Here is a 19,806-nt window from a genome sequence, read left to right as displayed (position 1 = left end):
TTAAAAAAAAAAAAAAAAAAAGAATGAAAAAGAATGAAAGTCCGGTGTCCGGAAGCGCACGTGAACAAGCCAGGCCGAGCAAAGGAGCTGGAGGTTATGCGGTGAAGCGTCGACTTGCACACGGGAAAGGCGGGCCCCGAGGCCAACGGGACTACACTTCCCAGCAGCCGCCGCGACAGACAGGCTACTCCTGGTCGCTCCGCCCACCTCTGAGGAAGCGGGGGCGGGGCGAGAGAGGCGCAGGGCAGCTTGGGCGCGCAGCTGGAGCCAGGGCGCGTGACGTTTTTCCTGTGCGCCGCCTAGCGTCCCCGGCGCGCTGGTTCTTTGGGTTCGGGGCCGTGAAGGTGACAGCGGGAGGTGACTGAACTGTCTCCCGCGATGCTGGCGGCGCGGCGGCTGCTCAGCGGGTCGCTTCCCGCTCGGGTGTCTGTGCGTTTCAGCGGCGACACGGTGAGGCCCAGCCTGCCTCCGGCCGGGGTGTCCAAGGGCCGGGTCTCGCTGCAGTGCTTGTGCACGCGCCGCCCCTTGGGTCTGTAGTGCCTTCTAGAGAACCCTGCACATTCCCCCGGTCCGGCAGGAAGGCTGCCGCTCCGGCCTAGGCGTAGAGCGGAATGGGTCCCGCTGGAAGGCTGACTTCCCCAGCCCTCGGTTCCTTGGCTTCCCTGTTTAACAGCCGGGCGACATAGGGGGAAATTGTGCAGGTGGGGAAGCGGCCGTGTCTCGTTCCTGCTTGGGACAGCCTTGTACAGTGTAATTCTGCACTGCCCCCATTTTACAGGTGCAGGAAACAAGCTTTGGGGAGGGGAGTCTCCTGACTCCCTATCCAGCGCTCTGCTCCCTGTAATGACTTTTAAGGGGTTGGCAGCCTGGAAGCCAGGTACCCTTAGCTCTCGCCTGGGATGCTCGCCACTGGGTCAGATGGAATCACAGACCCCACTTCTCATCAGCTTTATCCCGCGTGGGTCTCCCTCCATCACCTTGTATCCCAGCCCCAGGGAAGCGTTCCTTTTGCACCAGTAAACACATTTTGTCTCCAGGAGAGTTAGTAATGTCAGGCCCTGGTCTGACCAAGTTTTGGCCCGGCGGGACAGCCAGGCAAGTGAATGGAAGTGTCCACTGGGCTCAGGGAGGTAGTATGGGGCTGTGGTTCAGGTGTGGGCTTTGACCACGGCAGACCTGAGTTCCAGTTCCATCGACTGCTTTTGCTTGTGTGTCCTTCTGCAAGTTCTGTTTGTTCTTGGCTTTGGTTTCCTCCTCCATAAAGCAGAGGAAGTCTTTCGTGTCTTAGGGTTATGGGGATGAAATGGCATTTTGGACGCCAGACGCTTAGCCTAATATGCCTGCTAAACTTTCTGGTGGTAGTAGTGGTATGACACCACGAAGAGTGCTGAGGCTTAGGCCACTAACCTCTCCTCAGCCCAGCCCCAACTAATTGGGGGAACCCAAGAATCTGTAACTTTTGGCCAGGCCCTTCCTGACCCCAGAACTGTGCCAGGACACCTGACCCTTTGTGTCTTCAGACAGCAGCAAAGAAAACCTCGTTTGGCTCACTGAAGGATGAAGACCGGATCTTCACCAACCTTTATGGTCGCCATGACTGGAGGTGAGATGGTGCCCTTAGCTCGGCGGGTGGTCCTGGAGCAGGGCCTTTCCTCAATGCCTTTCCCACTCTGTCCAGGCTGAAAGGTGCCCAGAGTCGAGGGGACTGGTACAAGACAAAGGAGATCTTGCTGAAGGGACCTGACTGGATCCTGGGCGAGGTCAAGACATCTGGCTTGCGAGGCCGTGGAGGTGCTGGGTTCCCCACTGGCCTCAAATGGAGCTTCATGAATAAGCCCTCGGATGGCAGGTGTGTGTGGGGAGGCGGAGACGGGGTTGTAGGAGAAGCCTCGTGGGTGGCTGGGGCTTCCCTGGGCCTTGGGGCTGTTTCCTTGGAAACTAAGAGCGAGTGAATGGGAAAATGCCTCCAGAGCATAAGTAGATGGGACTCGGTTCTCTCCAGTCTTCCTCAGTGGTAGCAGAATCAACACAAGAGTTTGACTGAGGCAGACTTACTGGCCAATGCTGTCTTCTAATTTTATAGTTTTGTGCATCTCCTGGTCTTTTTGAGCTCAGTTTTCTTTTTTGCAAGTGGATATTGTGCAATGATTAGAAAGTTTTCATAATAGCTTTTGCCCTTCACATTGGCACTTAGAAAGCAAATGTCAACTACTTAACCTCCTTTTAACCCTAGAGATATGGCAGAGGTTCAGGAAGGTTCTCTGTGACCAAGAGCAAGTTTTGGTCTCTCAGGAAGGCACAAGGGGACATTGGCACTGAACAGAACAACGATCTTACCCGGGGTCGAGCCACGCAAAGGTGTAATAAGCAGTGAGCTTGCTGTCGTTGATGGAGAGCAAGCAGAGCCCCTGGGGACATGTTGGGGGGACAGGGAGACATCTTTGAGGCTTCCTTGTGTGGAGGGGGGTAGTGTGTAGTTGAAGGCCCAGCCCCAGTGGCCCTGTAGCCTCACCAATGTGCTGGCACCCACAGGCCCAAGTATCTGGTTGTGAATGCAGACGAAGGGGAGCCGGGCACCTGCAAGGACCGGGAGATCATGCGTCACGATCCCCACAAGCTGGTGGAAGGCTGCCTAGTTGGGGGCCGGGCCATGGGCGCCCGCGCTGCCTACATCTACATCAGAGGGGAATTCTACAATGAGGCTTCCAATCTGCAGGTGGGAAAGGGGAGGGGCCTCCACAGAAGGGAAGGTGCTGGGTGTGCCTGGCCCCCAGAGCTACCTCCGGGTGCTTTTTGTATATCCCGAGCCTCAGCTTGGGAGGCTTTTAGGGCTCTGTGACTCCTGGGGCAGGGGCGGGCTCCTCGGCATTTTTCTGCAAAAGGGCCAAGGGGTCATTTCAGCCATTTGGAGCTCGGCGGCCCCTGTAGTGATGGGTCCAGAGCCAGAGTCTCACACCATTCTATTAGGCTCTTGTACAACAGTGACGAGGGAAAGGGTTAGGGTTCCCTGGCCCATAGCAGCATTGTGTTTCAGTGTTACTGCTACATATTTTAAAACCAACACGGAGGGTCTTTTTCTCTGTTGCAGAAGTAGAACTTACATAAAGATAGGAAACTGTCCACATACACAGATCTCTTGCGGATCCACTACCTGTAGGAAACTGCTTATTAAAATTTTCAGTATTCCCTCAGCCTTTCTTTTAAAAATATGTGTAGCTGGAGACACTGTTAAGCTGTCATTACAGAAGTAGCACACTTTGTAAAATCCCTACGCCTCTCCCAGAGCATCTTCTGCTCATGCCCAAGGGGAACTTTTTCCTAGACTCTTATGAACACGGGGTTCCAGGGCCTGTGTCCCTCCCCACCACACAGTGTTCCTGGGCTGGCGGGAGTGGTTCCCTCACACTCCGGTCCCACAGGTGGCCATCCGAGAGGCCTACGAGGCTGGTCTGATCGGCAAGAACGCCTGCGGCTCTGGCTATGATTTTGACGTATTTGTTGTGCGTGGAGCTGGGGCCTACATCTGTGGGGAGGAGACGGCGCTCATCGAGTCCATTGAGGGCAAGCAGGGCAAGCCCCGCCTGAAGCCGCCATTCCCCGCGGACGTGGGTAAGAGCTGGCCGGGTCCTGGGCCGTGTGCTGTGTCATGTGGAATCCCATCTGGTTTCACGTCCCCGCTGATCATTCTTAGGGGATTTCCGAGTTCTTCTGGGCTGGGGTCCAGACACAGAGCAGGGTGGTGACAACGCAGAGGCCCTGCCTGCAGTCCCTCATGCCCCCGTGGCAGACACCCGGGTCCTCTCCAGCCCTCCAGGGACTAGCGGGAGGGAGGGTGAGGAGGCAGTGCGGTGCCTGCTGGAGTTCAGGGTCCCATCGGGGATGGGACTGACGAAGGGGTGAAGGGGAGCTGGGTCACAGAGCAGGATCCTAGGACAGACCCCACTGCTGGGAACCTGATCACACCTGCCGCCACCCTCTGGTGGCCACCAGTCCCTCATCCCATTCCTCCACAGGAGTGTTCGGCTGCCCCACAACCGTGGCCAACGTGGAGACCGTGGCCGTGTCCCCCACCATCTGCCGCCGTGGGGGTGCATGGTTCGCCAGCTTCGGTCGTGAGCGCAACTCAGGCACCAAACTGTTCAATATCTCTGGCCACGTGAACCACCCCTGTACCGTGGAGGAGGAGATGTCTGTACCGCTGAAGGAACTGATTGAAAAGCATGCTGGTGAGGCCTGGGGCCACCCAGGGCCAGAGCAGGGCGGGATGGCGGTGGAGAGAGCCAGGGTGGGAGGGTCTAGGGAGGCGGCGCCGCACGGGGGCAGACAGAGGTCCTGGGCTCAGGACTAGGTAGGTGCGCTGGTCCCAGCCCTGACCATCATCCATCTGGTGACTGACTGCGGTCCCAGGAGGCGTCACAGGTGGCTGGGACAACCTCCTTGCTGTGATCCCCGGCGGCTCATCCACACCATTGATCCCCAAGTCGGTGTGCGAGACGGTGCTGATGGACTTCGATGCGCTGGTGCAGGCGCAGACGGGCTTGGGCACAGCTGCTGTGATTGTCATGGACCGCTCGGTAAGGGCCACCGCTGCTCCCCACCCAGTCAGTACCCCTCCCCAGGCTTCCTGAGAACTGCCAGCTCTTGGATCCCAGTTCCTGTGACCTGAGACACAGTCACTGGGAGAGGGGAGAATTACCCCCCAAGACAGAATGTTCATTGGGGTCTCAGCAGTGCTGGATGTGCAGGGTGGGGGAGGGGGTGGCCAGATCGCCGCCTGCATTCGGGTGCTGCTGGGGGGCTGAGGCTTCAGCCCAGGGGCCTGCTCACTGTCTCTGGTCACCCCAGACAGATGTTGTGAAAGCCATCGCCCGCCTTATTGAGTTCTACAAGCACGAGAGCTGTGGCCAGTGCACCCCATGCCGTGAGGGTGAGCACCTGGGGCGGCGTGGGGGCTTTCTTTGTGGCTCACCCTAGGCCTGGCTTAGGCACACGGGCAAAGGTTGGATGGGCTGTGGACACTGAGTGGACAGCGGCTGCTTCCCAGCCGGCCGTCCCTTCTCTGGGCCCCACCTGCCCGTGGCCCCGCCCCACGCCCTGGCTGGGGATCATTGGGCCTTCTGGTCCTGCTCCGGCTGCAGGCGTGGACTGGATGAACAAGGTGATGGCCCGCTTCGTGAAGGGGGACGCCCGGCCGGCCGAGATCGACTCCCTCTGGGAGATCAGCAAACAGATAGAGGGCCACACCATTTGTGCCCTGGGTGATGGAGCCGCCTGGCCTGTGCAGGTACTTGCGCTGCTCGTGGGCACTGGGGTGGGGCTGCTGAGGGCTCAGGGTGCTGGGATTTTCTCGGCTCCCTTCACCGCGGTTCCTTCCCGCCTCCAGGGTCTGATCCGCCACTTCCGGCCGGAGCTTGAGGAGCGGATGCAGAGATTCGCCCTGCAGCACCAGGCCAGGCAAGCTGCGTCCTGAGCCCGCTGCCCTGCGCTGACAGCCATGCGGCTGGACAATAAAGCCCGCGCCGCCCGCTCTCCTGACGCGGCTTTCCTGCGGCCTTGCTCTTTGCTCTGTCCTAGCGGCCCGTTACTCATGGAGTCTATTTCCCAGGCAGAGTGAGAGGTTTCCTGCACCCTGCTTGGACCCCACTTCGGGGTGGGGATAGGTCAGCTCAAGGACATGTTACGAATCCACACCTTGGCTTCCTGTGGGTCAGTGTGTCCTCGGCCATCCTGAGGGCCCGTCCCTCAGTGCGGATGGCGGGGTGAGGACAGGGGGCTCTCCCAGTGTGACTAGGGGAAAATAGTGGCCAGGGGTCCAGACCTGGGCCTGGCCCAGTGTGGGCTTCTGGAGGGTGGGAGCAAGGAGAGCGGGGCCCAGTCTGCCCTGTGAGGCGGCGGGCAGGGAAGGGAACCGACTCTGGTCTGCAGGTTTATTCTTGCTTTGTGATGGGCCGCGGGATGAACTGGGAAGGGTGGGCAGGAAAGCAACAGTTGGACGTGGGGCTCGGTATAGGGGTGAGGCAGCTGTAGGTCCTCCCAGCTCTACGGGTCAGTTTTCGGGAGGTGGTGAGCAGCGCCAGGCCGGGTACCCCCTCTAGTCGCTGAGCTGGAGGGACGTGCCGTCCAGCGGGTGCCACAGCTCCAGTCGGTGGTCACTGCGGCCCAGGCACTCACACCAGTGCCACTGGCGTTCCCCGCCAGCCTGGCTACTCAGCTGTACCCCACCTGGGTTGGGGGACAGGGGTCAGGAGCCACATGGGAGCCCTTTGGGCCCCTCACCCCGCTCCCCTGCATTCTCACCAATGAAGTCGTCCGCTGTGCCCAGGTCATAGTCCCATACAGACACCAGCAGTGTCTTCTGGGCCAGCTCCTCCCTTGGGCCTGCGTAGAAGAACTCCTGCAGGGAAAGAGGCAGAAGGGCAGGAAGGAGGGGCCTGAGTCCTTCACAGGTTCGGAAATAGGCTTAGGCAAGGGGGCGGGTCTGTGCTCTCTGAGTGAGACAGAACACCAACCTCCCCAACCCCAGAGTAGCTGGGACTGCCCCCACCCGGCCCTGGCCTACCTCATTGAACTCGGGGTTCAGGGTCTTCTTCCGAACACTGGTCTTGTATTTAGATCTCTTCCCCACATTTGGATGCAGGAAACTGGTTGGGAAAGATAGGGTCAGCTTAGGTGTGGCCCCAGAGAGGGGTTCTGGGGAACCCCCGCTGCCCACCTGCCTGCCCACCCATCTGCACTCACAGGCGGACAAAGGGGTCCGAGTAGCCGTTGGCATCCATGGGGGCGAGGTGGGCACAGCGCAGCACACCCACCAGCAGGCCGCCCCGCCGAGAGCTGTAGCACAGGGACAGCAGGATGCGCCCCCGCTCCTCACCTGCTGCCTCCACCTCCTCCTGCAGCGGTGGGCTGTGGTCAGCCCGGTGCAACCAGAGCCCGCCCACCCGCCAGTGTGCGCCCCCACGGGACAACTTGGGCTGGCAGCAAAGAAATTCGGGGCCAACAATTTAATGTTAGGATTCTGTTTCCCAAAACAGAATGGCGCCCTGGAAGGGAACTTCCAGATTCGCCGTACTCTCCAGGGCCTGCGAAGGGGAAGGGCTTGCTCAGGCTGTGGTACTGGTCAGTCCAGTGCACCTTTGTCCTGGAGAGGAAGGGCGCTGGTGTCCGAGTGGCACAAACATGCTAGGAGCTTCCTAAATGGCCTCTCGTTAAGCATCCATCACCCCCGTTCCCTGTGTCACAGAAGCAGCTCCGAGAGGCTGTTCTCTACCTGACAACATAGATGTCACTAAATTTACAAAACTTCCCCCCTTCACTCCTCACCGCCCAGGGGACCAGGTTCTGAATGACCTTTGCCACCCTCAGTCCCCGGTGCTTGCAAAGGACTTGGGGAGGATGTCCAGGAAGAATGTTCCTCCCCCGCTGCACACAGGATCCCGTTACGGAAAGCCCAGCCCCCTTGCTCACATTCACTTCTCAGGAAAGGCACCTGCCTCGCCAGTCGTGCTTCTGTGCCCGGGGCTGGGACAGGAAGTGCTCCACTTGTGGGGCAGGTGCAGCAACTTGCGGCTCCACCAGGGGGCAGACAGCAGTGCCCGGCCCTTCCGTCCTAGAGGAGCTGGGGAGGGCCTGCCACAGCCTGGCAGGTGCCTCCGCCCGCTAGCCCCCGGGGTGGGGTTCTGGCCATGCCTTTGGTCTTTGGCACGGGGCCTCCTGCACTCATTTCTGTCTCCTGACAAAGGCCTGTCTGGGGCTACAAGCCCCAGGAGTGGTCCCCACAATGCCCTAGGGGTTGACGTAGAAGCCTGGGAGTCCCATGTGCTGTTCGTTCTCGCCTGGACCTTGACCTGATCAGGACAGGGACGGATCCCACCAGTTTCAGCCTCTGCTTCTACACAGTCTGTGTCTCTGCCCCCTGAGAGCTTTGCTTGTCGCAGTACCCAAGAGCTGCTCGGGGCTGCTCTAGCCAGAGAGGCACCCTCCCTGCCTGCACCCTGGGGTCTGGCTGTGCCCTGGGACTACGAATGCTCGGGCCTGTGAGAGCGATGGCTTCAGTTTCCCCGATGCACCTGGGCCGGGACGCATCCCCTCAACCCGCCTCAGGCCCTGGCTGATGCGCTTCGGCCTGGGCCCCCGGCTGCCCCCCGCATCCCTACTTGGTCCGATCGTCCTACCCACCTCCTCATACAGGGACATGCCACGGGCTGTGTCCAGGCTCTTGGGCCTCTTGGTCTGAAAGAGCAAAGGGCCTGGTCACCTTGGCCAGACACTGCTCTGGGCCCCTCCTTGCTCCTCTTTCCGGCTTGCCCACCGCAAGGATCCTGGTCCCCGCACCCTTACCGGTGCCGGCCTCACTCACCAGCTTCCGCTTCTCCAGACACACGTCGAAGCTCCTGGCTCGGTTCGGCACCAGCTTCCTCAGGGGCACCCGCAGTTCCCCCAGGGGAGGCGCCCGCCGCCGTCGCCGCAGCCGTGGGTCCTCACACACACACAGCCTGGTGGCCGCCCCGGTCAGACCTGGCCAGGCACGGCCTCCCCACCTCAGCACCCCCCACCCTGGGCTTGCCCCCTTGTGGCCCAGGCCAGATCCTCACCGCAGAGTCTTCCGCCCAGCATCCTGGCGGGTGAAGCCGTGGTAGGTGAGGGTCTCCTCCCAGACAGGCCCCCTGGTGCCCCGAACCGTACGGGTCCGCAGCTGGCTGGCCTGGGGGCCAGGTAGGGTGGATCAGGCCCCAGGGCCCCATTCTGGCCCACTTCCCTGGTAGACCCCCCCCCCAATGTACTCCCCAGCGACAGGGAGCTCCGTGCCTGATGTCCAGGCATTGGTGGGGAGGGGCACGGCAGGACCAGGCGGGGGTTCCGGGCTGGGGTGTGGCCAAGGGGCATCAGTAGGGGCCTGGGTGTCAGCCTCACCTTGCTGGCCCCTGGCAGCAGATTGGCTTTGACATAGGTGTCCACAGAGCCTGAGGCCGGTGGCTTGAGACCCTGAAAAGAGATGTTGAATGTGGGACAGGCCTGTGGCCCAGGCTCTTGGCCCACAGACCCCCCGCCCCCATCCTCACCTTGGCACGGTGAGCCGTGCAGTGCAGGGCGCTGTTGTCCGCGTCAAAAAGAAGCGTGAACTCGAGGGTGCCCAGGGCAGCTAACAGCAGGTGGCAGGCAGGGTCAGCGCCCAACTCCACCCCTGCCCCGCTGCCCCAATGGCACTATGCCTCCTGCCCTCCCCCAGTCAGATGCTTGGGACGCCCCAAACTCTGCCCTGGCCAGGTTGGGCCAGAAGTGTCCCCCCTTCCCGGTCCCCTGTCCCCACTCACTGCTGTCATCTGAATCTCCCTCTGGCTCTGGGTCAGGCTGCGGCTGGGGTGTGGGGGTCACTGCAGGCTGTGGCTCGGGGGTGCGCAGGGTATGCTCAGCGAAGGGGTAGAAATGCGGGAAGTAGTCGGAAATGAGACGGATGGGCCGGATGGGGCCGGGGCTCACGTCGATGGCCATGTGCTCCCGCATGGTCACCCGCCGGGGCCGCCCCCGGCTCACCGCTGCAGTGCCTGCCATGGGGGCTTGGACATGGGGCCAGGGACTCAGAGAAGCCTCCACAGGCCGGGGACGGGGGGAACGCGGTGGGCCAAGGAGCCAGGATGATGAGGCATCCCCGAGGGCACTGGTGGGGGTCTTGGGTGGCAGCCAGGACCTGAGGACAGAGTGGCAGAATCACAGCGGGCGGGGTGGGGGAAGGGGGGGGCTCCAGCCCGAAGGAGGCCCCGCTACTCACCCGCTCTGTGAGCTGTTCCTCCTGCTTTGGTTCGCTGAGTATAAGCCAGACTGAGGTGACCCTCGAGAGCAAGAACCTGAGCAAGGGGCCTCCCAGACCCGGTGACAGGGCCCGCCACTGAGGGGGAAGGGGCGGGGCTCCGAACCGGGCTCCAGGGCTCGGGAGGCTGGCACCTTCTCTAGTGCAGGGGCTCAGCCGCCCACCTCCCTGCCCCCCACTTCACACACTGTCATACCTATTTTTACCACCATCACGCGCCCTGCTCCCAGGTGAGCAGCCTGGAGGGCCACAGATGACACAAGGGGTGCGGAGTGTGAGGGGCGGCGGGAGGGGCCCTGTGGGAGGGAGCACGTGGGGAGGTGTGTAGGAGCAGAGAGCGGTGTGGGGGACACTTTGGGAGGTGCGGAGGGGCACAGGGGAGGTGAGGTGACAGGGCTCCTGTGGAGTGGGGATGGACGCCGGGGGAGGAGGGCGTCCGCCGTCTGGGCCTCTTGGCAGCTCAAGCTTTTTCAAACACAAATCATGTCACTTCCACATCGACATCTATCTGCCCCTCTCCCAGCCTGGAACGCGATCCTAACCCATCACTGGAGCCAGCACGTGGCCCGGAGTGGTGGGGCCCCTCCCCACCCCCACATCGCTAATCTTATTTCCTCAAACACCTTAAACTTTGTGTATGTGCTCCTCCTCCTACCCCAGCTTCCCTCCTCTGCCTTTTGATCTGACCTGCTCTTGCCCACCTTTGGTTTCAAGGTCACTCTGCAGGGGAACTTGGCTGATTTTTACCTGCTCAACCTTCCCTTCTCTCTTCCCATTGGTCCTTTGGGGACTGCCCCCTTCCCTAGGCTCAGTCTAGAAGGTTCATCCTCCTTCCCAGTTCTCTCCCCACTGACCCTGCCAACGAATAAATTCCAGCTACAGCGGGCCATGTGACAGGCTCAGGGAGGGCCAACGAAGTACAACTCTTGAGTTTAACGCCAGAGAGAGAAGCTCTGTTTTCTGGTGATGGGATCCTGGTGCTGTGCCATCCCAGAGCTGTTGCCTGCTCCTTACCTCTCACCTGCAGAGTAGAGATTCTCCAAGAGTGAGGCCAACATAGTGGAAAGCACAGTAAGGGAAAGAGAGCCCCTGAACTCCTGGATCCAGCCATGCCTGAAGCTAGTATATCTCAAGTTTATCACCATTCCTCTTCTGCCAAAGTCAGCTAGTGGGTGGAGTTTCCTATCACCTGTCCAGGCTAATATTGCCCAGTCTACTGTGACAAGGACAGACTGCTTACCACCTCTCTCTGTTCTATATAACTGATGTATAATTCCACTATTGTCTGTGCTTAATGAATGTATAATCACATGATTATCTCTGGGACCTATTCAGGTCCTCCCCAAACTGGGTCACCCCAGAAGTCAGGGCAGCACAGAACCTGGTGCACGGTAGGAGCTGGTCATGTTGGAACTTTGCAGTAACAAGCAGGGCTCCTCTTTGGATTCCTATCGCCTGGCACGGGGTCAGCTAAACACAGAGGCAGGAGCAGGAACTATAATGTAGTGGCTGAGTATGGGCGCTGGAGTCAGTGAGGGCTTGGCTCAAGTCCTAGCTTGGCGTGAACTTGGGTAAGGTGTCTCTTCTCCCTGAGCCCTGGTCTCACCAGCCAGGGCCAGCTTTGGCCCCACCTCAGGGCTGTGGTGACAGCCAAGTACTAGTACAAAGTAAGCACCCACACTGTTCAGTGGGTAACAGCGTGATGGGACAGAGGTACCCCAGCCAGGAGGCCACTTGTCCCATGGGGTCTGCTCAAGGTCAAGGCCCCAGTGCAGAAGATGCGGCTGCCACAGAATTGGTAAAAGCTCTTTATTCAGTCCGGGAATGGAGCTGGCCCGACAGACCGAAGGAGGGGGCTGCCCAGGGCCAGGCCTTCAGCCTAGGGGCCGCTCCGAGCTGGCCAGGCGGGGCTGGTAGGCACCAGGGGCCAGCAGCTGCAGGGTGAACTCAGTGATGATGGCCGTGAGCCCCCAGACACGGTGGGGCCCGTGCAGGAAGACAGGCAGTGTGTAGCTGAAGTGGCCGCGCCAGCAGAAGTGGGTATACCCTTGGTTCTGCGCCTGCAGCAGGTGGGTCAGGGGCAGGGCGAATACCTCATCCACCTGTGGGAAAGAGGCGGTCAGAGAGCGGACGGAGCCTCCCCAGTGGGTCGGCCCCCACCATCGCCCCCACTCACCTCTTCTGGGTTGGGCCTGAGACTCTGGGGATCCAGGGGGCCCACGCTGGCAAGCACTGGCACCACGTTGGCCTTTTGCTGGGGCAGGAGGGTGACAGGCAGTCAGGGGAGGCATGGTTGTGGGGAGGGGAGCCTGAGGGGGACACCACCCCCTTGCCATCCAGAGCCCTTCAGCACTGGAGGACCCTGTCCTTGAGCCCACCGGCCTGGGTGACTAACTGAGGGCACTGAAACTCACCAGAGCCATGCAGCCCTCTGGGTCTTTGCAGACTGTTCCCACCGCTTAGAATAACCTTTCTTGACTTTTACGCCCCTAAAATCTCCCATTCATCATCCAATTCCTGTCTACCCTTGTGAAGCCTTCCCCAACCCTCTTCCGCCAAGCTGGGCAGAGCTGGCTTACCCTGGGGCCACCTCCAGCCCCAGACCTGAGCCTCAGGATCCCCCGTGAAAAGGAGTGAAGATACCCCAGCCCCTCTCTGTTGGGTGGTGTGGGGATGGAACGTGACCACCAGACAGATGTCTGGGGCTCCACCATGCTGTCAGCCTGCCAGAGACCATGGCCACCCTCCTTGTCCCTGGTGGTGGACTTACCCTATTCTGCACAGGCCGCAGGATGCCCCACACATGCTCCTCAGGTACAGAAAGGCCCAGCTCCTCATGGGTCTCCCTTAGGGCTGTGTGCACCACATCCTGGTCAGTGGGGTCACATTTGCCACCTGGGAAACTAACAAGCACAGGGAGCCTGGTCCTTGGTCTGTTGGGGCCATGGTGGGTGGGGGTGACAGCTGTGGCAGAGGGCTAGTCACCCACCTAAGCATCTTCAGTCTCTGCCTCTAGTTTGTAGTGAGGCCTCAGGCAAGCCACACGAGCTCTGCAGGCTCGGTCTACCTCCCCGAACGACAGAGGTAAGGGAGAGGCCCTGGAGCTCATGTTTTGCCTATGGTGGCCCCAGTAGCGCTATGACCCCCGGGGACGGGGACGCGGACGCGGACGGGACCAGGGCCAGTAACCAGGCAGCCCCCTCCGGCCAGCTTCTTCGGCTCCAGGACCCGAATCTCCCTTGAGTCTCCGGCAGGGGGCGGGGTCCTGACTTTTTGGAGAGGTGTCCCCAGCTCGAGGCGGTGCGGGACGCGCTTCGAGGGGTCCGGCGTGGCGACCGGACAGGAGCACCCGCGGCGTCAGGCTCGGGTTGGAGGGCCGCGGGACCGCGGCTCTCCCCAGACCCGTTCCCCAGAGGCGGAAACCCAGGCTCGCAGAGGCGAAGTGCCTCGCTCAGGTGCCTCCGGTCCTCCCAGAGGGACAGGAGTTCCCAGCCGGTGTACCTGACGTCACCCTTGTGGCTCCCGGACAGGCGCATGGACCGCAGCGTGTAGAGCAGCGCCGGGACCCCGCGCACCGAGCACAGCGGCACCAGCACCGCGGCCGCCGCGGGGCGAGCGCGGAGCCGGGCGGTGGCCCCCGCCAGCAGCCGCCTGCAGCGCCGCTCGCCCTCCGCCGACAGGCAGTCGGGCTGCATGTCCGGCCCCGCGCAGCCGGGACAAGGAGGGCGCCGGGCCTTGGGAGGGAAGGGGAAGGACAGCACTCGTCCTCCGCCTCCCGGGGGAAGCTGGGCCCGGCCTTGGGGGCAGTCCGGGAGCCGCCCCAGGAGTGCCCTTGGGGGCGGGGCCTACGTGGGAGGCGGGGCCTCGGAGGAATGGGGGCGGGGCCTGAATCCCCCCCCCCCCCCGCTGGGGGGGGGGGGGGGAGGGGGGGGCGCCTCCCGAGGATACGGCTTCCGGCAGAGGGGCGGGCCGGGGTCGGGGGCGGAGCTGGCGGTGGTGCGGGGGGCGAGTGTCTCAGAGCCTCGGGGGCGTCTCGGGGCGCACGTCCGGCTTCCGCCCCCGGCCCTTCTGACCGCGGGCTGCGGGAGTCGGGGTGTCAGGCTTCGAGGCTTTGCCGGGCCCCGCGTCCCTCCTGTGCCGGTCCCTTTCCTAAGGACCTAACGCGAAGTGTTCCAGGATGTTGGGAGTCAGCGTTTCGGGGGTCCACGGGGCGCTTCTCCTGGAGGCCGGGGACGTCAGGCACTGCGGCGGGAGCGCCCGGCCGGGTTCCCCTCGGGGCTCCTCCCCAGGCGCCGCAGGCCTTTGCCCCGCCTTTCCCGTGGCTGGGAGCTGTCTCCCCTCCTCCCCGCCCCTTGCCCTCGCAATTGCTACCCCTTTAGGTGTTGGCTGAAATGTCACCTTTCTGTGAAGCTGTCCTGCCTCAAGTCTGGGATGGATTCTCAAGCCCCTCTCCCTCCTCCGCCCCCATCTTGGCCTGGCCCGTGAGGTCACTGCCTGTCCTGTCTCTGCATCTCTCCAGACGCCTGCTTCTCAGGACCAAACCACCCCAGTCTTGGGCACAGCCCCGGTACGTGGAGTGGCCGGTGTCACCGTGCCTTGCATTGCTTTTGAGCGGGTGCCTCTTTGAGCTGCAGTTTCAGTCCTCACCTAGACACACAAGTTAGGGACCAGAAAGTGCAGCCTCAGCCAGAGCCCTGGTGTCAGTCGGTATCAGCACCTTGGCCATCACTCTGCTCCCAGAGACACCACCCCCATTGGGCAGAGCTTTGGGGTGTCTGCAGCTCATTATCTGGGGTCCCTGTGTTCCTGAGTCCCTCCACCCCGAGCCCCAAGGACAGAAGCGCTCTGATTACTCTTGCCAAATAGTTTAATGTTGGGGAAAGGGAGAGGTGAAGCAGGGCTTGGCCGAGTCAACCCTCAAGGCAGAAGGGGACAGGTTGAGGGGAGGAGGCGGCTGGTTCCAAGCCTGGCACCTTCTCAGCCTTGCTGCGATTCTGGGCAGGTAGCCTTCCTCTCTGGGCTTCCACCTGCCCTGCTCTCCTTGGAAGGGGACAGGGCCTCTGTGGAGGGGGTAACATTCGGGGCAAGACGAGTCGGTCCACAGGGCCCTCATCATCACTGAGGGTCCTGGACAGGCCCCAAGCACATGGCAGTGGGGGACAGGAGCCCCAACCTAGCTGGGAGGGGCAGGCCTTCCTGATCTCTGCCGGCCTGAATATTCGGGAGGGGATATGGTGTGGGTCGGGCCCTTGGGATTCTGAGGGGACTTGAGGCTCCAGGGTACAGGCCCTGGTAGTTGAGGGGCTGGTAGGTGGCTGGGGCCAGCAGAGTATCAGTGGGGGCCAGCAGCTGATGGTGCACCTGGGCAGATGTCCTGGAGTTGGAGGCTGGAGCTTTGTTGGGGTCTGAGGGAGGATGTGGTCTGAGTGGACCCCAGGCCTCCCCTTCCATCCTCAGCCTCCCTTGTTCCTCCCCGGCTGCCATCCCATTCCTCCCCTTCTCAGCCTTTGCTCTTCCCTCTCCCTTCCCTGTTCCCTCTTCCCCACCCTCTCTAATTATCCAAATCTTCCCAGTTCTTCAAGGCTTCTGCTCAGGAGCCACCTCCTCCAGGAAGCCCACCCGAACCTCCCACCCCTGCTCTTAGCACCTTATCCCTGTCCTGTTCTCTCTGCCATTGGTCCTAACTTGTTCCAGAAATCTCTGCCTCCCGCTCTTTCTCCACACAGGTGCCCAGCGGGCTTGCTGAACCTGCCAGAGCCCCTTGTTGGAGGCCCTGTGGCCCTGTCACCTCACTTCCTGCCCACCATGCAGGCTCTGGTCCTCCTAGGGGCGAACCTTTTTCCTGCTCTGCGGGGCCCTGCAGCAGGCAGGGGCTGAGGCTGCTGTGACTCCGGGCCGGGATGCTGAGCAGGGCTCGTGGAGATACAGTCCTGAAGATGCAACAAGCAGGAACAGAGGCAGAAGGTCAAGGGGAGAGCCCAGGCCGAGGGTTGTGATCAATAAGACAGTAGGACCCCAGGACGAGTCAGTGGGCACGACCCTCAGAGAAGGTCTGAGGAGAGGCCTTAGGAGAGGCCCGGGGCATGAGGATGGGGGCGAGTGGCTGAGTTAGGGCAGGCGGGTGGAGCTGCCAGGGCCCACACAGTACCAGGAGTCCGAGTCGGTCTCCCTAAAGCCCTTGGCAAAAGGGTTGCTGGCAATTTTCAGCTGGGTGATCTGCAGAGGAGAAAGTGTGGTTATGGGCCGGCCCTGAGCCAGAGAAAGGCTGCGGGGCCCCACGTTCAGCCACCCCAACTTCCCTGGATGCCCCAATCACGAGGCCCTGGGACCTGGGCCCCTCAGCCCAGGAGCCATAGAGCCCGTGGGCATGAGAGCAGGGGAATGACTGAGGGCAGAGGTCTGCTGAGGCCTAGAGAAGGAGAGAAGGGCCGGGCCCTGTGAGCACGTGGGAGCTCAGAGCCTTGAGCCTCGGCCTCCCTCCCTGTGAAATGGGCTGGCAGCGGCCGTGTGAGCTGTGGCCCAACCCACCCGGTGGTTCTGATAGGCTGTCACGGCCGTGAACTGGGTCTCCGTGAAGATGAAGGACTTGAAGTTCTCCTGGGCGTAGCGCTCACTGTCCTTGCGCGGGTCCACGAAGACCACGTGGAATCGGGGCTGGTAGCGGTGCATGGAGTTGAGAATGATCTGCGGGGTGGGGAGGGGTGCGGGGAGTGTGTGCAGGGGAGAAGCTGCAAACCCTCCCTGAGAGGCTAAATCCTCTCCAGGGCATGAAGACTGCCTTTCTTATAATGGGGGCACAGAGTCTGGCCTCCAGAGCCTACCGCTCTGTGGCAAAGGCCCCTTTGTGTCAGCATTTTTGCCACTTTGCCTGCTGTCAGCGTTCAGAAATATCCAGAATCTGACCACCTCTCCCAACCCACCGTCTCCAGGCCGCCTGGCCACCATCACGCCTGCCTAGATTTCTTCTGCTGCCTTCCGGCCCACCTCCCAGCTTCTCTGTCCGTCCGTGCACAGCAACCCCAGTGAGCTGCCCATGTCACCCCCGTTCAAAAGCCTCCTGTGCAGAGCAAAGGTCAGAACCCTCTCCACAGCCGGTGGGCTCCACAGATCAGCCCTGGCGGCCTCGGGGTCCCCCCTCCCATCTCTGCTCACTCCACTTCACAAACATGGGAGCCTCCTGCACTCCCCTGCCAGCCACCCACGGGCCCAACATTCTGCAGCCTCAGGGCCTTTTCACTTGCTGCTCGTCCCCTGCAACAGCTTCCACTTCTGTGTGCACAGGCTGCCTTCCCCGTTTCCTTTAGATCTCTCTTCAAATATTGACTCAGCAGCTTCTAGAACCTCCCTGAATGGACAACTCACCTCTGTCTCAGCCCCCCTCCCTGGTTCCTTTTTCTCCTGGCCTTCATCAGCATCTGAGACACTGCACACAGAGCCTTCTGGATTCTTTGTTTACCATCTGTCCCCTACCCCGGGAGGCGAGCCCCGTGGAGGCAGGGATCTTTGTTTGTTTGACAGAGTGGCAACAGTGCTGGGTTCCTGCACCTACCAGGGGCCTGGCCTGTGGTGGGAATTCCAGGAACACTGTCTACAAGGAGGACGGTGTTTGCTGGAACATTCCCACACCTCCTGCCCCCTCACCCGCCTGCTTGGACAGTCCCCTCTGCTGTCCAGCCCCTGGCCAGGTGAACTTGGCCCCCAGCATTGGCCATCAGTAGTGGATGGGGGTGCTGGGCACCAAGGCCACTGGGCATGGACGGCATGGCTAGGCCTGGTCCCAGACTTCATTACGATCAGACCCCAGCGTCCCCCAGCCCTGGCCTGACCCCTCCCCATTGCCTGGGACCTCACGTGGCCATTGTCATCCAGCAGGTTGTTGGTCAGCTTGAGCTTGTCAAAAGACACAATCTGGCGCATCCACTGCGCGCCCTTGGCCGGCGAGTCCGGGTGGAAGTGCACACGACCAGGTGTGACCGGGTCCGCTTTGCCTGCCACCAGCCAGGCTGAGCTGTGAAAGGCGTACCTGGGGAGCAGAGCAGGTGGCAGGGGTGCCCCACCTGGTCCCCCACCTGGAGCGGGGGCCGGCAGGGCATTGGGGCCATCCCTCAACATTACTGCCCGTGCACCAGCCCCACCTCGCACGTGAGGAACATGAGGCCTCCAGTCAGGCCTTGAGTTCCCCGTGGTTGCACTGGGCTAGCCCACTCTGCCTGCCCGGGCTGGCCCGCGATCCCACTTGAGACTCTCGGCTGCCCTGAGCTCGGCTCCCCCGCTGCCATCAGGCTTCAGTTGTTGCCCGAGGATGGGCCTGCCTGACGCTGCTCCTCCGACGGGCCCCTGGCTCACCCCAGAGTGCGGGGAGGGGTCTGCTTCCTGGTTCAGCCCCTGCTATCTGAGCTCCCTCCCTGGGCAGCCCCCAGACCTGTATCTTTTGTCATCCAGAGGCACGAAGTCCATGAGCAAGGCATAGTCAGCCAGAGTGTCCATGCCCAGGATCTTCACCTGGAAGGTGGGAAACATCCGCCTGCAGGGGACAGGTGCTCAGGGGACAGGTGCTCAGGGGACAGGGGCTCAGGGAACAGGTGCTCAGGGGACAGGGGCTCAGGGGACAGGTGCTCAGGGGCTCAGGGGACAGGTGCTCAGGGGACAGGTGCTCGGGGACAGGGGCTCAGGGGACAGGGGCTCAGGGGACAGGTGCTCAGGAGCCCAAATGCAGCACCGGCCTCACCCCCGTCCCCACCCCCCCGCACACGCACACATCCGCCGCTCACACCTGCCCGCCTTGGTGACAATCATCTCTGTGCCCAGCTGGTTGAATTCCTCCCACAGAGCCTTCATCTCCAGCTGAACTGTCACGCTGGACACTCGTGGGTTCTTGGGGCCCTGCTTGCTGGGCTCGGCCACGACTTGGGTCCCTGCGGAGCCAGTGGAAGGGCCCGGTGGGAATGGGGAGTCCAGCCGGGGCTCCCAGCCGGAGCTCGTCATGGGCAGGGTGTAGGGCTCCGAGGACGCAAGTACCCCGAGGCCAGCCGAAAGGAAGGCTGGGGAGAGAGGATGAGAGTGTGGGCCCCTGTTTGCCTCACCCCCTTGCCACCAAGCCCCTCTCATCCTTCAGGCTGCACGTCGGTGCCTCTTCCTCCAGGAAGCCCTCCCTGACTGCCAGGCCTGTGTTCCCCTAGTACCCCTGACTGAGCATCCCTTCATGAGGTAAATGCAGACTTAAAGCTGCTGGAGGCCAGAGAAGGGGCCTGTCTGGTTCCCCAGGGAATCTTTGAGCCATCAAGTGGACTCGTGGCTATGAGCAAATTGTTTCACGCTCTCCCCCACCCCAGATGCTCGGCTTCCATATCTGTCGCAAGGGGTTCTTAATATCTGCCTCCTAGGGTCCACGGATTGCAGAGCCTGGCACACACCGGACCCTTCAACAAGGCCTCCTCACTTTCTCCCTAAAGTTCCAGTTTCTGAGGTACAATCCTGGCTCAATCCTTGGCCACAAGTTTTGTCGTCTTCTATTTAAATAAATAAATAAATAAATCCCAACTACAGTGAGATACGACTTTACAGCCACGCGGAGGGCTATTCCCAAACACAAAACAAAAGCCAAGAGTAAAGCAAAAACATGCTGCTGGGATCCGAGAGGATGTGAGGAGTAGGAGCCCGGGTGCGTGGCCGGCGGGCTGGGAGCGACGCGGCCGCTGGAGAGCGGAACGACCACGCGATCCAGCAACTCCACTTCTAGGCATTTGCCGAGACGTGGAGAATTGCACAAAAGGAACTGGGGCGGGGGGACCTGACAGATTCATGCACATCTGTGTCCACAGCAGCCTTGTCCCCAATAGCCTGAAGGAGAGAGCACCCCGAATGGCCACTGACGGACGAGCACACTGTGGTCTGGCCCGACGACGGACCATTATTCCCCCGTGAAACAAGCCAGACACAAAAGGACAAATCCTGTGTGACTCCATGAATGGTCCCGATTTACAGGGAGGAGAATGGTGGTT

The 19,806-nt window shown here is 61.5% G+C and overlaps 4 protein-coding genes across 8 annotated transcripts in view; 1 reads left to right on the top strand and 3 right to left on the bottom strand.

Moving 5' to 3' along the window:
• The first annotated feature begins 287 nt into the window (after positions 1-287).
• Positions 288-5,550, top strand: NDUFV1 (NADH:ubiquinone oxidoreductase core subunit V1). Its single transcript, XM_059399807.1, has 10 exons — positions 288-450; positions 1,521-1,603; positions 1,679-1,849; positions 2,533-2,716; positions 3,420-3,609; positions 4,014-4,226; positions 4,408-4,574; positions 4,846-4,927; positions 5,139-5,284; positions 5,384-5,550. Exons 1-10 carry the CDS (start codon positions 379-381, stop codon positions 5,468-5,470), a joined length of 1,395 nt encoding a protein of 464 aa, XP_059255790.1. The 5' UTR covers positions 288-378; the 3' UTR covers positions 5,471-5,550.
• A 99-nt stretch (positions 5,551-5,649) lies between these two features.
• Positions 5,650-11,128, bottom strand: LOC132017787 (double C2-like domain-containing protein gamma). The gene is made up of 11 exons (XM_059399819.1): positions 9,767-11,128; positions 9,312-9,685; positions 9,060-9,139; positions 8,911-8,982; positions 8,592-8,701; positions 8,357-8,492; positions 8,176-8,229; positions 6,739-6,890; positions 6,560-6,641; positions 6,298-6,394; positions 5,650-6,222 (listed from the first exon to the last, which is right to left on the bottom strand). Exons 2-11 carry the CDS (start codon positions 9,547-9,549, stop codon positions 6,092-6,094), a joined length of 1,152 nt encoding a protein of 383 aa, XP_059255802.1. The 5' UTR covers positions 9,550-9,685; positions 9,767-11,128; the 3' UTR covers positions 5,650-6,091.
• A 472-nt stretch (positions 11,129-11,600) lies between these two features.
• On the bottom strand, positions 11,601-13,666 carry NUDT8 (nudix hydrolase 8). The gene is made up of 4 exons (XM_059382128.1): positions 13,307-13,666; positions 12,576-12,708; positions 11,982-12,059; positions 11,601-11,907 (listed from the first exon to the last, which is right to left on the bottom strand). Exons 1-4 carry the CDS (start codon positions 13,498-13,500, stop codon positions 11,680-11,682), a joined length of 633 nt encoding a protein of 210 aa, XP_059238111.1. The 5' UTR covers positions 13,501-13,666; the 3' UTR covers positions 11,601-11,679.
• A 1,028-nt stretch (positions 13,667-14,694) lies between these two features.
• Positions 14,695-19,806, bottom strand: part of TBX10 (T-box transcription factor 10) — a 6,756-nt gene continuing 1,644 nt past the window's right edge. The window contains exons 1-8 of one of the 5 annotated variants that reach the window (XM_059381844.1): positions 18,579-19,392; positions 18,228-18,329; positions 17,657-17,828; positions 16,334-16,489; positions 15,954-16,021; positions 15,641-15,735; positions 15,167-15,210; positions 14,695-14,865 (exon numbers count right to left, since the gene is read on the bottom strand). In XM_059381844.1, the coding sequence (XP_059237827.1) occupies positions 14,716-14,865; positions 15,167-15,210; positions 15,641-15,735; positions 15,954-16,021; positions 16,334-16,489; positions 17,657-17,828; positions 18,228-18,329; positions 18,579-18,913 (1,122 nt within the window). In that variant the 5' untranslated portion in view covers positions 18,914-19,392 and the 3' untranslated portion in view covers positions 14,695-14,715. Of the gene's footprint in view, positions 15,211-15,640; positions 15,736-15,953; positions 16,022-16,333; positions 16,490-17,656; positions 17,829-18,227; positions 18,330-18,578; positions 19,393-19,806 lie in introns of those variants that run through there. The other 4 variants (XM_059382003.1, XM_059381764.1, XM_059381927.1 and 1 more) reach the window with 4 other exon arrangements.

This window comes from Mustela nigripes, chromosome 1 (assembly GCF_022355385.1).
Source record: "Mustela nigripes isolate SB6536 chromosome 1, MUSNIG.SB6536, whole genome shotgun sequence".
NCBI lineage: Eukaryota > Metazoa > Chordata > Mammalia > Carnivora > Mustelidae > Mustela > Mustela nigripes.
Note: the sequence above shows the minus strand (reverse complement) of the source record. Positions and strands in the feature narration are given on the sequence as shown.

Bases quoted from the DNA above. Each gene is read 5' to 3' on its own strand.
- NUDT8 (XM_059382128.1), bottom strand. From the start codon at position 13,500: ATGCAGCCCGACTGCCTGTCGGCGGAGGGCGAGCGGCGCTGCAGGCGG. The intron at 12,709-13,306 runs GTACACCGGCTG...TGTGCTTGTTAG, and splicing joins AGCCACAAGGGTGACGTCAG to TTTCCCAGGTGGCAAATGTG. The intron at 11,908-11,981 runs GTGAGTGGGGGC...TCTTTCCCACAG, and splicing joins TCAGGCCCAACCCAGAAGAG to GTGGATGAGGTATTCGCCCT.
- NDUFV1 (XM_059399807.1), top strand. From the start codon at position 379: ATGCTGGCGGCGCGGCGGCTGCTCAGCGGGTCGCTTCCCGCTCGGGTG. The intron at 1,850-2,532 runs GTGTGTGTGGGG...TGGCACCCACAG, and splicing joins AATAAGCCCTCGGATGGCAG to GCCCAAGTATCTGGTTGTGA. The intron at 3,610-4,013 runs GTAAGAGCTGGC...ATTCCTCCACAG, and splicing joins GCCATTCCCCGCGGACGTGG to GAGTGTTCGGCTGCCCCACA.
- LOC132017787 (XM_059399819.1), bottom strand. From the start codon at position 9,549: ATGGCAGGCACTGCAGCGGTGAGCCGGGGGCGGCCCCGGCGGGTGACC. The intron at 6,891-8,175 runs GTGGGTAGGACG...CCACCGCTGCAG, and splicing joins GCATGTCCCTGTATGAGGAG to GAGGAGGTGGAGGCAGCAGG. The intron at 6,395-6,559 runs GTAGGCCAGGGC...CTTTCCCTGCAG, and splicing joins TGAACCCCGAGTTCAATGAG to GAGTTCTTCTACGCAGGCCC.